General features: G+C 35.5%; 1 protein-coding gene across 6 annotated transcripts in view; it reads right to left on the bottom strand.

The window, feature by feature from the left end:
- The window catches only part of YAP1 (Yes1 associated transcriptional regulator), a 109,508-nt gene that overhangs the window by 56,854 nt on the left and 35,132 nt on the right, over positions 1–17,522 (bottom strand). For all 6 annotated transcript variants that reach the window (XM_079930352.1, XM_079930350.1, XM_079930354.1 and 3 more), the window contains exon 3: positions 3,292–3,407. In XM_079930352.1, the coding sequence (XP_079786478.1) occupies positions 3,292–3,407 (116 nt within the window). The remainder of the gene's footprint in view (positions 1–3,291; positions 3,408–17,522) is intronic.

Genomic DNA, 17,522 nt, shown 5'->3' with positions numbered 1-17,522 from the left:
CACTGTCTTGTCAATTAAATGGACAGTTAAAGAATATAAATTTCTTCCTAGGATCAAGTAAGGAACCCTTTCCAGGTGCAGCTTTGTTTTAAGTGATTTCTCAATTACATATATTTAGAAATTTGGCCAATTACAAATCACACATCTCCAGTCTAGCAATGAAATTCATCATTTCAACCTCATATTTTGAAAAAGGACTTATAAAAAGCAAAAGTAAACTAATCATTTTTGCTAAACCAAATCTGAGTGAAATAAATTGGATTTCATAAAATCTTAGAACTGGAGGAAATCTTAAAATATTATTCAGTTCCATTAAAAATTATGCAGAAAACTGGAGAGTCTGGAGAAAATACAGTATTTTAAAGGAAAGTGGCCTGATTAGAAATAATTAGAACAGAACACAAAGCTGGACTCAAATATTTGAATGAGGAGAGTTTTTTAAAAAGACTAACACTAGAAAGTTCTTGTTAAAATAATTAATGATAAAAATGTAAATCAAGCTGCATTTAGCTTGATTAACCCAGTAAAGTGCTTCAAAAGAGCTGTGTACCTTCCTCTTTTATTCAAAGGCTTCAGATTACCAGGTTCAGAAGGCATTCCCTTTAGGGTGAAAATTGTCTGTAGACACCCTGCTTAACTGGAAACAGGCTTGCTGCTTTGTTACAGTAAATACCCTGGAAATTTATTTATATACCCTCACAATTCTTGCTCACTGGCTCCAGGCTCTAAAAACTCAGAAGATTATTTTCCAAGCACAGAGGAGCATCAATTTTGCTGCTTTTCTCAAGGAGAAATCCTTGACTGAGAGATAAGATCATTTTCTCTTAAAGCTATTTGAGAAATCATGCTGTGTAACCTCAGTGGAGAATGCACAGCCGCCAAACTCCATGGGTTTGTTACAGATGGATAAGGACAAGACCCTGGGTTGAACCCTTATTAAAATGACATTATGGCTATAACTTTATGTGAACATGAGGTTATCAAGATTATAGTTCCCATGACATTCATTCCCAAGCATTTCAACACCATGTAGAAGTCTTCTATTTGTTTTTAAATAGTCACTCAATGTTTCTCAGATGTGAAGTGAGACTAATAACAGCACCTAACTTAAATGACCATTATGAGAATTGAATGAGATTGTACAAAATGACCTCATCAGGAAGCCTGACATATAAACAGGGCTTCCTATTATTATTTAATACCTTCTACTACCATTTAAACATGCTCAAGTCTCTTTCGGGGTGGCTTTTCCCATTTCAGGTCCTCCCTCCAACTCTCTCTGTCTCATACAATGCCCCCCCCACCCCGCTACCCACCCACTACAATCGTGCTTCTTGCCACTTTACTCAAACTGTTCCTGCCAGTCACCTCTTTTATTAATATACAGCAGTAAGCATGTCTATTAATTTATATGCAGTATATAAAAACACATTTCATATTTTATAAAACGCAGAGCTGAAATAAAAGATACACAAATATTCTAAAATCCATTAAAACCAATTTGATATATACTTTTGGTTTTAAACATAAATCTGAACACAAATTCTCCCCATTTCCTTAGACCATTACTATTAGAAAATTTAATAGGAAAAACATAAACAAACCAATGTTCTAAAAGAATCATAATCAACCTTTTAGATGCAAAATGCCTAATCTTTCAAAATAAAATTTATATTAATGAGTTGTTTGTTACTAATTTCCCAGGTATAGTTTTTGATGGATTATGACAAAATAAAAAATGTGCGTCATCTTCTTCGGATTATAAATACGAAGCAGCTTTCAGAACTTTTATTTGGAAATTTGATAATTAAAAAAATGGTTGTCAAGTAAAAATATCAGTCAATAAATACTTGCATAATTTTTTGCTTTTGAAAAATTTTAACTCAAGTGTCACATATAAAACAGGTTCTGAGGATAAGTAAATGTACTGATATTAAAATTAGCTAAAATGGAAGATAAAATGGAAGATTATATAAACTCTTCAAGAGTTTATATAAAGAAACTTTATGACAAGAGAAGCTCAGTCATGAATCTTGCCTTGACTTTCATTTTCTTGAATCCTTTCAAGTGTTCAACCCACCAAAGGCAAGAACATAGAGTTAATGCAACAGCAAAAACATTCTCACACATTGTCACCATCTTTAGGGGCAGAAGGACATTTCAAATTTTGTGACCTTTCCTGGTCAAGGAATCCTTGTGACAATGAACTGTACCACCCTCTCCAACTCTACCAGTCCCTTTCCAAAGGCTGCTGTTTAAGAAAATCTACAGTGCAGCTTCCAATAATATCATGTTGATCAGTTTATTGGGTAGGGAAGATGGATGGGCTGTGAAGGAGGAAGCCATTAAGGCCACTAGGGCTGCCAATTACAGCTGCCATCTGTGCCCTGACCCAGGACACTCAGTAAAGGGGATAAAGTGTGTTTGTGTGTGTTTGGGTGGGGTAAGGGAATGGTCAGAAATCCAGCCCAAATGCTCAATCCTTGATGCCAGGCATAGGGCTGCATCTTCCCAGAGGAAGGGGTACCTTTTCCTAACATGCACAAAGATGCATAATGGGTAGCTATGGCCTTGGGCCCATGTAACAAAGAAGAAGCCAGACAATTATCTAACTGACCTAGGGAAGAAGGAACTAAAGATTTACTTAGTATCTACTCCGTACTAGAACTGTAATATAAACGCTTTATATGTATTATATGATTTCCTTTAATATCTTCCTCTCTATAATAAGGGGCATGACCACTACCCATTATATAGATGAGAAAAACGGCAGATTTAAGTAAACTGCCAAATAGGAGACAGAAAAAAAATTTATACTCAGGTTTATCTTCTGTGAAAAAGGTGGAAATGTGTTAAATAACATGTACCAGCCCTAAGAAAGATGCTTTGAGCTTTATAAGTTGCTACCTTCCAGTTATTCTCAAGGTAGAACAAACATCCACTTTAAGAGGTGAGTTAAGAACACCACAGCTTGGCTTCCCATCCAAACCACAAAAGGAAGAGGGAAACTTCAACTCTAAGAGACACAAGAAAGTGGCACAATAAAACACAAGCATGTCAAAGTTAACCAAACTAGGAATTTGAGATAGTCACTTCAGAACTGAAACTTTAAAATCTGCTGGCTTTCAGCAGGTTATTTGAAATAAGATAAGTTTCCCTTATGAAAGTGGATAGAAAATAACCATCATCCATGCTCCAGTTTCCTTAAAAGAATAACTACTATTTTCCACAGAAAGTTTTATCAATGCACGAGCATTACTTGGTGTGTTCTAATTACAGCATTTCACTCACCTGAGGCTGAATTCATCATGTTCTGCTGCACTGGTGGACTGGTAGGGGATGTAACGTTCATCTGGGAGAGCATGGCCTTCCTGGGGTCCTGCCATGTTGTTGTTTGATCTATGTGACTGAGACAAAACATCCACTGCATTAGACAACAAATACGAGGCCCTAAAAACAACAACCTCACTTATCAACATAGGGTAGCTCTATGAAGCAGTAGGCAAAGGATTCTAAATTAGCTCTGTAAAAGCATACAGTCTTGTCACCTCACTGCTCTCACCCTTCCTCTGCAACCTTCTGTCATCCTTATATCTCTGAACTTTCCCCTCTTAGATCTTGCAAGTGCAAAATTTGAAAAAGTTATGTCTGGAGTTTTAAGTGAAGGGAAACCATTTTCACCTAGCAGACAATTATTATCCGCTTCTAATTTAAAGATAAAATGTGATTTATAAATTAATCATCTATAACAGTAGTCATATGAGCAAAACCCAAAATTCATAAGGGAATCACCCACTTTTTTCCTCCTAGAGCTATAAATGCCAATTAACATATAATTTTAAGACCTAAAACCCTTTACACTGAACAAATAAAACATGAAAAGATGAAGTCTTATTATAGTACATATTCCAAAGCCAAAACAGAATTACAAACTTGATTGTTTCCTGTGACTGCTGAAGGCCTTTGTTATTTGCTAAACAAAACATTTAAACAGTTTCTACATACTGTTAACGTACTGCAAAATATCTTACACACATGCATATAGATGTCTTCATCTATAAAAATGGGGAAGAAAACAGCTAAAAATTATATGAAATATGTGACTACAAGGCATCTTGCACAGTATTTGGCATATGAGCATTCAAAAAATATAGTTTTCTTCCTCCAGCAAAGAGTAATTGTTTCGCTGAAACAAAAACTAAAAATATTATACCCATGAAACCACCTGAAAATTTATCTTGAAGAAATAGCCAGGGAAGTATTCAAAGATTTATGCAAAGTTCTGTTCTGTATAATTAATAAAAGCAAAAATCTAAAAGTAGATAACAACATCTAACCAGAGGGACTAATTAAATCTTGTTACATATAACGTACTATATTGCAGCTATTGAAAATATTTTAGAATAATATTTAATAGCATAGAAAATATTCATAATACAGCTTTTAAAAGTAGATTGTAAAACAATTGAGGCTAATTGTTTAAACGTGTGTGTACTGAAAACACATGGGAAGGATAGACATCAAAATGTTTTAAGTGTTTAGATGGCAAAATTACAGAACTGTTTAATAATAGGAAAACCTAGAAAGATAATCATGAACTCATTATCTTTGAAATGGGGGAGGGAGCGCATTAGAAATAAGTTATTAAAAAAAACCCTCAAGGGCTTCCCTGGTGGCGCAGTGGTTGAGAGTCCGCCTGCCGATGCAGGGGACGCGGGTTCGTGCCCCGGTCTGGGAAGATCCCACATGCCGCGGAGCGGCTGGGCCCGTTGAGCCATGGCCGCTGACCTGCGCGTCCGGAGCCTGTGCTCCGCAATGGGAGAGGCCACAACAGTGAGAGGCCCACATACCGCAAAAAAAAAACCCCACAAAACCCTCAAATCATTTTCTCTATGGCTGTTTAAATTTCAAATCTGATTTCTCTCTTCCTGACTCATCCCATGATAAATACCCATGTAAATAGTAAAGGAAATGACATCCTGTCGTTAATTTTCCTGAAATGGAACCAGAATGCTCTCTCATCAATAATGTTACCATATCAATAACACAGTAAAAAAGGATCTTAGACTCTGGCTAGAATGGACCTTAAATATTATCTACTAGAGATGGGAGAATTCTTTTTCCTAAGCAAGCAGAAAGAAGATGAAAACAGGGGGGTAAAAAATGTGGAAGATTTGTACACTTGGGAATGACAATTGAAGGCTATCACAGACCAACTAAAAATGCTAAGAGAGAATATTTATTTAGTAGAGTATATAGTCTCTCAAATATCACCTTATCAGCACTTCTTTACCAGTCATATATGCTTTTTAGCAGTTGCACTAGCACTGCTCAGGTCTAGACAATACAGGCAAAACCTTGTACAAGTGTATATGTAAACACCTCATTCTAAAAGATCACATCCTTATCAAGCTCAGTTAAGAGTTTATTCCTTTTCCATCCTCCATGTGAGCCACTGAACAAATTAAACCCTAAAATGTTTCCTATTCAGTGCTTCTCATGCTTACAGATATAAAGCAATACACGATAATTAATACAGTCATACCGAAGGAAAGAAACTTGAAACCTGTAAGACAACCAAAATTTAGGGAAATGTTTCTGTTTCTCACTGCCTGTTACAATGTTAAGAAACCAGGAAAAATGGCCAGTGATTCATTATTATTGGCTCTTAAATATGAATGAAATTGTGTGCCACCTGCCTACTCCTTGTCTGCAGTACTTCTTTTTTTTTTTTTTCCGGTACGCGGGCCTCTCACTGTTGTGGCCTCTCCTGTTGCGGAGCACAGGCTCCGGACGCGCAGGCTCAGCGGCCACGGCTCACGGGCCCAGCCGCTCTGCGGCATGTGGGATCTTCCCAGACCGGGGCACGAACCCATGTCCCCTGCATCGGCAGGCGGACTCTCAACCACTGCGCCACCAGGTAAGCCCTCCAGTACTTCTTAAAATCTGTTACCTTTATGAGGGGTAAAAGAGAAGAGAGAAGCAAGTTCTGGATTCTGACTGTTGAAGGTTTTCTAAATATCTAAAAGGTTTCTCTGAAAACTAACCAATTATGTAAATCATATTAATCCATTTATAACTAGCTTGCAGTCCACTTGAGGGTTTAGGACCCTATTTTGATGACTAAATGACCATATTCCAATAACAAGCACATGAATCTTCCCAAATAGTGGAGCCAATCTGTAAGTCTGTTCTTAAGGCGTCTTTCGCCTTTAAATAAATTAGTGTTTTGAATATAATGCAGAGAATGTATAGTTTTACTGCTCTCATAAAAGTGATTATTTTGCTGAAATACTACTAAGTGTACAAATGCTAAAATTTCTCCTCCTGAAAAGGCTTCTGTTGAACCTCAGTAAGTTAGTTTAGAGCCCTATAAAGCTACCCTATGTTACTTCAGCTAATGTCCCACTTACTCAAAAAAGATCTACATTTTTTTAAGGAATAAATATGCCATTATTTAAACTGTCCCAACTCTAAAAGCATGCAACCATCTAGATGCTAAAGGGAATGTGAAATAAAATTAGCTTTAGAGTTTTTGTCTTCACTTTTTCTATAAGATTAAATCATGAATACTGTTTTATCCTAAAAAGTCAATTTGCAGAAGTATACCCCAAAATATCCAGTCTTCCTTATCATAAGAATGAAAATCTTTATAAAAACATTTCATAGGACAAAGAACTATTTTTGCTTAGACAAAATAAATAGTTTGCTAGGCCTACTCTTCCCCCAGATATTTGCACGGGACCTTCCCTCATCTCCTGGTCTTTGCTCAAATGTCTTACTCTTAGTGAGGCCTTCCGTAGCCATATCATCTAAAATCCACCCTATTTAAACTTCTACTCCCTCTTCTTTGCTTTATTTTTGTTTGATAATCCTTTATCATTATCTGACACATAATTTACTTATTTTGTTTGTCTATTTCCTCAAACTAACAAGCTCCAGAGAAAAAGGGACTTTTATCCATTTTATTAACTACTGTATCTTCAATGATTAATAAAGTGCTTGATAAATATTTGTCAATGAATTAATGAAAAGAAAGCTGTTTTCTTTTTGCCCTAAGAACATCAAACTTTCTCCCAAAGTCCTTGTCGCCTTACTGACTTTATCAATACCCACCTTCTTTTCCAAAAATGTAATTGCAGGTAAGGATTCTAGACCCACTAGAAATAGTAATAAGGAGATTATTGGTGACACTGGCAAGAGCAGCTTCAGTGGCATGATGGGGGTACAGTGCATAGGAGGTAAGAAAACAGACAGATTTAGTTGTGTACAAAACCACAAATGGATGGATATGAATTTTTGTTTTTTTCCGGAGGAAGAAACTCAACTGTTTAAATGTGAATGAAAACAGAGTAGCTGAAGATGTGCTAAAGGATCAATGAAGAGTTATAGTCATCCATTAGAGAGTGAGAAGGAACAGAATGTAGACACTGCTTCCACTGTAAGGAGGTGAGGAAGAAAGGATAGGGTAGAAGCAAATAATTTCACTGGTTGGTCAAAGTTGATCGCATTCTGGTGTGAGGACTTCTACTCTCTTATCGAGAGATATAGCATTAAGAGGATTAAGGAGGCTGGCATTATTGGTACCTCCACTATGAAAAACTGAGGGACTTGCACAAGGTCACATATCCAGTACACAACAAGACTACATCTGGCACCCAGGAATTCTGAAAACAATTTCTGTACTAGACATACACATGAAAAGGACAATATTCAAAAATGTAAATTCTTTGTAATATACATTGAATAACAAATAATTGCATAAATACTAAAGAGGGAGTATAATAAAAAGGCATGGTATTGAAGATTCAATAAAAGAATTTACAAAATTTACAAAATATTACAAAACAGAGTTTCTATTACTACTAGAATATAAGCTCCTTGAAGAAGGTGTACCTGGGAGAGTGCCTGGTACATAGTAGGGCTCAATAAATAGTAAACGCAATGAATATTAGAGCAGTGTGCATTATTTAAGAATGTAGGTGATTAAGAGTTCACATAAATGTTAATCAGAGAATAGGCTGAAAAGAATTTTCACTTAAACTACAGATTCTAAAAAAGGTCAAATTATAAATAACAGAATCAAAATATACAAACCAAGGAGATAAAATTAAGCAAAACTCATAAACAGTATTTTCAGAGTTAAAAATATGAGTGGTTATATATAACATAGAAAATAATTTAAAATTTAGTTTATCTTGTTCCTAAGAATAGTCTAGCTGCTGAACTTACTACAGGAAAATAGATAAGTGTGAAATTCTCCAGCCCCTTCAAGATATGTAAATAAATTATTCTTTCCTATTACTTTGGAAAAGAAAAGGTGATTGGATTTATGATCAAGATAAACCCTATGATCTTACTCTGGAGCAGCTAAGACTGGGAAACAATGAACCTTTCAAAGTTTAGACTGATGAAACATAAGCAGCTGTACTTTGACCAAGGTCCACGTCCAGCAGCAGTCTCTCCTGCGTATACAGAGCCACCTCTCCTGTTGGCTTTTGTCTTTTACTTTATACTACAGAATCTGGCCTTACGTATTGGATGACTTAGCAGAATCCATGTAGAACCAAAAAAGGGGCAAAAATCTAAAGTGAATCATTAGTAAACTGACGTTTTGCATAATCCCACAAAAGTTAATTGAGGTTACAGTATATAGAAATATTTGAAGCGCTTTATATCCTCCTGTGAGATGTGAACCTTATGAAACTCAAACGTGGGCAGGGAATATAAGGAATTCTGATCTTATAAAGAATAACAATATTACTGTCACATCTTCAAATTATGGGGAAATCCATAAGATCATGAAATGCTACCTGAAGAAGCTACAATGGGGAGACCCAAAGATCTCATCTCTCCAGGACCGATGTTCAACAGGAAGATGATACCATGCTATTGTTTCATGAGTCTCTCACAGAGATTGAATAAAATAATCACTTACTACAATTTATTTTTATTTTTTAAAAATTTATTTATTTGTTTTTGGCCACGCTGGGTCTTCACTGCTGTGCGTGGGCTTTCTCTAGTTGCAGCGAACAGGGGCTACTCTTCGTTGCGGTGCACAGGCTTCTCATTGCGGTGCCTTCTCTTGTTATGGAGCACAGGCTCTAGGCGCTCAGGCTTCAGTAGTCGTGGCTCGCGGGCTCTAGAGAACAGGCTCAGCAGTTGTGGCGCACGGGCTTAGTTGCTCCGTGGCATGTGGGATCTTCCCCGACCAGGGCTCGAACCTGTGTCCCCTTCATTGGCAGGAGGACTCTTAACCACTGCGCCACCAGGGAAGTCCCTTCCTACAATTTGTTAAGAGTAAGTGATATGCCCAAGAGCAGCGGAATAGTATGCAGCAGAAATGGGATTTAAACTCAGGAATGAGAACTGATGCAAAAATCTGCACTCTTTGTACTATATCAGACTTCCTTTTATGCTGTGAGAGTATTTTGGATGTTGTTTAGATTTCTTAAGACTAACCTCTACATCACTACTTACCTGCCTCTAATCCCTACAATAATGAAGTATAAGGAGACAAAAATCTCTGCAACAACACTCAGTAGACCAAACACCCAGTCACACATAGCCAGGATTAAAATAAATGTTTTTTACCTTCTGGCTCAGTGTTCTTTTCACTTTACCTTATTGGTCTCTAAAGAGGAAAAGATTTTCTAAAATGATAATCTGCCATTTGCAGAATAAAATTTTTTCAGGGAATGTAATTCAAAAAGAGAATCAGAATCCTTTTTAAATGCTTCCTTGTTTAATTCGCCAACTATTAAGACTATTCCAAGACCAGCAAATGAGCTCTACCATCAGAACAGAAAGTTGCCTTTATTATAAAAATGCACAATCATTAGAGGTGTTAATGATCAGTTACCTGATGGCACTCGTAAAGAGACAAATTGGTTATGGGGATATTATGCCTACCATTTCTACTCACTTAAATTGGTGGACTGCAGCTCTAAAGTTACACTGGTTTTTCTCCTTCCTACTTTGTTTCTTACTTTAGAAACAAGATTATTGGCACCGGTATAAATTAATATACAGATATGATAATCTGCAAGTTGCTTCCCTATCTAGGCATTGTCTTCCTGTTATAATGTAGTGTCTAATTTCCTAAGAAAGTAATTCCTCAGAATCTAATAAAAGTAACTCTCCCTACTATTAACTTCAACAGATATTGTCACAATGGCACATAAACATTTTAAGAAAGGAGTGAACCCACTTTGGAAGTGGGTCATGGAGAGATGGCTTAGATAATGTATTAATAAAAAAAAAAATCCTTTATGCAAATCAAGTGTTATCAACGCTATAATCAACAGCTATATAAGCTTAATATGAGTATCTGATTCTTTTGAAATATCTGCTACATTTCTTAAGACTACTGTTCTTCCTCAGGTAATCTTTTCCCCAGCTGGCCCATAAAACACCTAATTTCTACCTTACCTTTTCAAGACCCAGATCCCTCCTTTCAGAAGTCTTTGGAATAGTAAGAAAGCAGACATAGATTCAAATCCCAGTCTCAAATTTGCCAACGATAAACTGGGTTGTACAGGCAGGTCGTTTAGACAAATGGTTTCATCTTCGTTAAAATAAGACTGATTTATTTACTTACTTCCCAGGGTTTTGAGAATTAAATTCAATAGCATACACAAAAGCAACTAGTACTGTGGCTCCCAGTACACAAAAGGCTCTCAAATATTTCTCCAGACTTCATTCCTGTGCTAGTCCAATAGTATTTAAAATAGGAAAAACTTCATGGTAGACAGGTTAAGTCAAGAACATGTTTAAGAATGAGATGACTTCAGTTAAGTGAGAATGACAGGTCTGGGGCTTTAAGAGCTCTGAAAAAGAGTCTGGTTTCCCCTGATAGACGATGAAGAGATGCAGTAGACACTATAGGTTTCAGGGTAGGAAACAATGTTTCCGGACCATTAGTTCAACTTGCACAAGGCCATCAGCTTAGAATAAGAAGGAACCATGCAGGTACGACCATACTGGCTCCCAGGAAAAGAGCAGCAAAATAATTTGGGAGTAAAAGAATAATCTCATTCATATAACCAAATGTCTTAAAATATTCATTGTGAAAAATCACTCCATACAAATTTTTTATTTAAGCCATAAAATGGTCAACTCTATCCACCTAAACCAAGGCAAAGAAAAAGCTACACTTCTTATGAACCAGGCAAAGCACATCCCAACAAATGCTAAGGTGCTCTTCAAATTCTTTGTTGTATGTTTCATCTATCAAATACTAAATGCATAACCCTTACTTAAGGGATACAGAGCAACGTAATGGGAAATGAGTTTTGTAGTGATAGAAACTACTGATGACTATCTCTACCCTCAAAATTTAGGATAACCTTATGCTACTCATTAGTGAACGTATTAGAGAATTAAAGTAATGTAGTTTTAGTAAAATAATTTTAGTGATTAACATTGATACTGACAAAGTTTACACACCTCAAGGAATGGATAACTAACAATTTCCCTTACATCCCTACTCCTTAAAGAGTGTGGGCCTTGAGCCAGCAGAACTGACAAAACCTGTGAGGAAGCCTGTTAAAAATGTCAGGGTCTCCTCAGGCTCCACCCAACACACTGATTAAGAATCTGTAGCTTAACAAGATCCATAGGAGATCTGTATGCACATTAAAAGTTTGAGAAACACTGCCTTAGACACTACTTGATCACCTATGCTGTGTTTTAAGTATGACTAATGCCTGGAGGGTAAATATTCTGTATATGTATATGAAGAACTACATGGTGTAGATATTACAGTTAAAGCAAAACCAATAACCTGTGGTAAAAATTCAAAGTTTAATTTGCATCATTACTGCAGAAGGGTACACTGAAATCTACTAGCCACTGACTGTAGCACTGTAAGTGTATTCATTTACATCACAAGGAAACAGCATTCTCACTGTTACATCACTGGTGATAGTTCTCTACTCTTTCATGCCTACTCTGAATTTAAAACAAAACAAAAAGCACTGCAGCTTTTCAAAAACTGATTTGGTGTTGTACTGATAATTTTTATTTAAAGCAACAGTTCTCAATTTAGAAATTGGGGGAAGGGCATTTTTCGTTTTCACAGTCTTACAAATATACAATGGGGAGAGGGTACTGGATGCTAGGTTTCCTGCAGTGCAGTAGATGGTCTTCCACAACTTTGAATGTCATGCCACACATTCTAAAAAGCCAAATTTTACACAGAACTCCATTTTATACATAGACAAAGTATGTTTTGCACAATTTTAGTTACATACCAAATTTTTCTGGAAGGCAATCAATTACACTTAGTTTTGTTTGGAAATCTGTTAACAGTATATACTTTTTGGATAACCACATTATCACAGCAATGCCCTCTTGGTATTTTAGTTACCAACTCAACACACTTGATCTTTATTCAAAACTGTCATGTTCATGGCAATTTTAGGTACAGATGCAGGCACTTGACTACTTTATTATAGCTTCAAATACAGAATACCCAAAGCATTTATAAATTAATATACATGTTATTTTTATCATAAATTACTTTATTTCTCCTCCATATTGCATAATTCTGATATAATGTTGACTTTTAAAAATTATGTATGTAGTTAAATTGTTACATATGAATTTCATTTTAGGATACTTTCCCAAATATTTATTACCAAAAGAGGCTGATGAGACTGACAGGGATAAGAGCCACTGCATTAAGAGACCATTAAACTATCAATATAAATAGAGAGCATTTTTATATCATAAGTCTAAGATGTCTTTCCCATCAGATCATGAATTTCTGGAGGGTAAACGATCTCAGCCTCCCTTTCTACATTTCATACATGAACACAGTGCTTTGCATAAGTGCTCAATAACCTGTCTGATGAATTGAAAGCTTATTCTACCGGGTTATTCTTTAACCACCAAGGAATACTGTGACCTAAATCCTAAATGGAGTCAATATGTATGGTTTATTCCCTTTTCATAATCCACTTTTGAAAATGTTTTTCTTCTAAACTGTAAAACCTACTTTTCACAAAATCCCAACAATGTAGTCCTAAATTGGTTGTACTTCACAGTTACCTAACAAATTGGTTCTTTCCAACTCTGCCAAGATTCTGTGACATCAGATGGCACAAACTGGTCATAAGAATTTAACATAATTTACAAACTAAACCAACAGAAACTTTAAAAAATTACATCTGACAAATGTTTAATCCCTAACACACCTTTCAGACCTTGTGTTGAAATAGGGGAAAACCAAAATTAAAAAAAATTTTTTTTGGCAATAGTGACTTGCTTAGATAGATCCTTTAACAAAATGCGTATTTGTGAACTTATCTTTTGCTGCTTGGGCCTGTAATTGTGGGAACTGTGAGAAGTTCCTAATTCTTCCCAATAAAGCTAAACAAAGATGAAATGATAGAAGTGTGCCCTGTTTTTATGCTTATAGAAAACTGGGCAACCAAATCACCACCATTCCTCAAGAAGGTGAGAACCTTTGTACTGAAGTATATGTAAGACCACAAAACCTAAGTATCTAATGAGAAGCCAAGTGACCAAACTAAAGAATTCTTTTTATCAAGCAAAGCTGACTTTTAGGAAACAACAAAAAATAAGAATAAAACCGGATAACCAGGAATAACACAAAATAGATATGAAAAATGTTTTCATTTAAAAACTTCTGTTACTGCTGTCATGCCCTCTAAATACTATGATGGCAGGACTGGTTCTAAAATTTAGAAGCATGGGCAGTCAGCCCAGATTTATTGCTCACTTATCAAGCCCATGTTTGTTGTGCAAGTGTTATTTATAGAGTCACATGCTAGAGGCTGTTCCCAAGCTAGCCAAACCTACACGCTTAATTGACCCTAGGAACAATGATACATTATTCAAGCTAATCCTTCTATGAGCTACAGTTCCTAAGCCACAACCATATGCTTTTTATATTTGTATATGTCTACCATGAACTATTTTTAGAACCCTCAAAAGTTAAGAGATATACACATACTATAATTTCTTGATAAGGATGAGAAAACTTACACACTTTGCTTCTATGACAACAGTTTTTATAATTACTGGAAACCAATATCTTATATTGAACTGTAAATAACTGGACTATCACTAAAGGCTTAAAGATGGGTTAAAATTATGAACAAGTGTAGGCAGAAACACATAAAAGCAAACGTGACAATTGATTATACTCTGCTCTACAAATTGTATAACCACACTGCAATCTGACCCTATAGCCTTAGGTTGAATAAAATTAGTATTTGCTCACAAGTATGAAATCAATTTAAACACAAACTTAACCATGTTGCCATATAAGAGTGACATGCTTATATACATCTCCCCTTGGAAATTATTCCCTAAGGAAGGGATAGGATGGAGCAGTTATGAGAATAATGCCAAAGCTACAGTGGAGGCTTCTTAAAACACACACAGTTCTTTCAATCTTGATCCCACATGGCTTTTATCTGTAGTTACGTTCAGCAACATTCTTTCAATAATGACTGAGAACATTCTCCCCAAAAGTTCAAAAAAAAGTGTTCGTCCTTATTTCATGTTATAGAAAATGACAGATGTCATCACAGTATGAATTGAGGCTCATAATTTTGTTAATAGAACAAAGACCAGAATTCAAGTCTCTTGATTCTCAATTATAAGGTCTACCTAGATTCTTTCATAAGAGTCATCTTAAAAAAAGAAAGGAAAAAAGAAATGGCTGAATGGCAGAACTATGACCAAAAATTAAAAACAAAACAAAACAAAACGCTAAGAAATATTAAGACACAGAAAATCTATAAACATTATTCAAAATACAGTCCTGAAACCACTTGCATCACAATTACCTGGAAGACTTATTAGCTCCTCAGTATTTTTAAGCACAATAAGATTGGAGAATAATTTATCTAACATCTATACATATTCTTTCATTATCTGAGATCCTTACATACAATAAGACATTTATTTACCATAAGAACTAGATGAGGAATACAATCTCTTCTAAAGATGGTTGATAATTTTCTCACATTCCACTGTTATCCTTAAAGTGATATTCCTCAGCAAATACTGTTTCAAATGAAACTATATGTCAGATGTCAAAAAGAAGTAACTTTCTTATACATGTTAAAGACCTTGGCAGTATCATCCTTTCATTTTATAATTGTCAGTCTAGGGGTAAAAAAAAAACAAAACAAAACCCTGTGAAGGTAAGGAAACAAATCTGTTGAGTACCAACTCTCACCTCATCTACCACGACATGACTTAGGCCTGAGGCCCTCAACCAGGGACCAAGGAAGACAGGTTTAGGCAGTCAAACAAAGCTATAATCAGCCTTCTGCATCTCATCAGACGCAGTTGGCTTCCAAATAAGGATCTGTTCGGTCTGTTGGCTCATGTGTCTACCGTGAGGAAATCACATTAAGTTACAAAGCTGGAACCATATTCATTGCATATTTATGGCTACATTCAAGTTTTCAACTGTTATCAACAGAACAGGGTTTCAGCCACCCAAAACATTAACACAGGATGAGTCTAACAGCCTAGGAAACATTTCCCAAGTGGTAAATCACCAGGAAAGCAGTTAACAATATCCACAATAAACACTTTTAAGCAAAGTAGGCAAATGGCACGACTTTTAACATAAACCCCAGGACCTCCTACCACCACCATTTTGATGGAAATGATACAATGAAAGAATCTTATATATATATTTTATTCTTATATATGTATTTTCTTTTAATCACAAATTGCTTTAAACAATAGTTGGATAACACTGTAGAATGTCTTCAATCATCTAAAAACAATCTTACTGAAATTAGCAAAATAACTTGGGGAAGGACCCCAAAATCTAAAGCAGTTAAATTTATATACTCTACACCCCTTCAGAATGAATACATATAATGCACGTTGAACAATGAGAGATGGTTTCTATACAAATAAATAGTAAGCATAGAGTCTTAGTCTTAACTGCATTTCATTAAATGTTATATAAAACCTTTTAATTTCATGTCTTGTTATTTAATTGCAAGATGTCATTTTAGGGCATGCTGGTTGCTCGGATAACTGAAATTTTAATAATGCCTTCAGGGGTTCCACAAGGGGTTTCTCAGAACAGAAAGCAGGACACTGGTGGAAAAGTGCTACATTTATTATTTAACTTGAGACTTAAGGTACCCAATCTCAGTCAAGTCATTCAACTTTTCTGGACCTCACCTTCAGTAGCTGTGATATATGACAGGCCTCCATTTAATAAGAACCAATACTTCACTTTCTGAACACCTACTGTACAAAAACCAAGCATTTTATCCATATGACCATTTTCAAAGTAAATAAATATCTGATGGCAAACTTGGAAAAATTATCTTGAATGGAGTGATAGAACCACTTAGCTACATTAAGGTTACTGGTAAAACTAATAATAAATAAATGAATAAATTTTACGTGAAGGACTTTTGCAGGTACTAATAAGGTGGTTTGCCAGGCCTGTGTATTTTAAATGTGGCAAAAGGGAAGTAGGACTCTTTCATTCACGGCCAAGTAGACACCCAACCTTTCTTGCATCCAGTAAATTCTCTTTATATGGTCATGCCATGCTGCTAATTTTTTTTTTTTTAATTAAAGAAAATAAATGCTAGACAGTCATCCAACCCAGGTTTACCTTATTAGGTAGAGCTGACTTACATAGAATACTCAGTAGTCTATCTATACTAAATTTATAAATACAGATTAAATGTCTCCTTTCTGTCTCCTCTGGGCTTACTAAAAGAAGAAAAAAAAACCCACTTTATAAATTGCCTAGTTCACCAGAATCAGAACATTTTTGCTCAAGCTGAAAACTGGGATTCAACTTGGTTTTTCTAAGTTGCAACTGAAATGTGATCCTGTCAGTGCAAATACAGTTTTCTTCTTTGAACCTTCCAAGTTAAATGACTATGAAATTCAATTATACTATGAAATATATTAATACCTTTTTGAAGCCGATTTTTATGGATATTTGTAGAAAATGTTTCAGTCATAGTCATTAAAAGGAAATTAACAAAAAGGTTATACTGTAAACACTAAGTAACATGGTCACTTAGGGACTGTCTCAATCTGAGCCATGCCCGTAGGTCGAATCCTCACTTTCATGAAACATGCCCAAAGAGTAGTTTCTTAGGTATCTAGTTTTTAGGTATTTTTTGTTTGTTTGTTTTGTTCTTTTCTTTGAGAGTTCCTATGTACTCCCTCTACTCTGATTAAGATGAGAAATGCCCACCAGCTTACTGAGAAAAAATCCAAGGTCTAGGAATCTAAAAAGTTAATGAAGAGACTACTTACTAGATTAGGAGTTTTACTGAAATTCTCCTTCAATAACTAAAATGATTAATAACTGAAAAAGGGTCCCCAAAGCAGGAACTTAATTTGGTTATCTGTGGAACTCATTTTGTTAAACTTCTAATTCACATATAATGGACATATAGAAAATAACTGATTCTTTAACACAATATCAGAACATACTATTGGATTTTACGGTAAGATTGAAATACCTAAAGTATAAAATAAAGGTT

This window comes from Stenella coeruleoalba (assembly GCF_951394435.1).
Source record: "Stenella coeruleoalba genome assembly, chromosome: 8".
Lineage (NCBI taxonomy): Eukaryota > Metazoa > Chordata > Mammalia > Artiodactyla > Delphinidae > Stenella > Stenella coeruleoalba.
The sequence above is the reverse complement of the archived record's forward strand: the minus strand, read 5'-3'. Positions and strand labels throughout refer to the sequence as shown.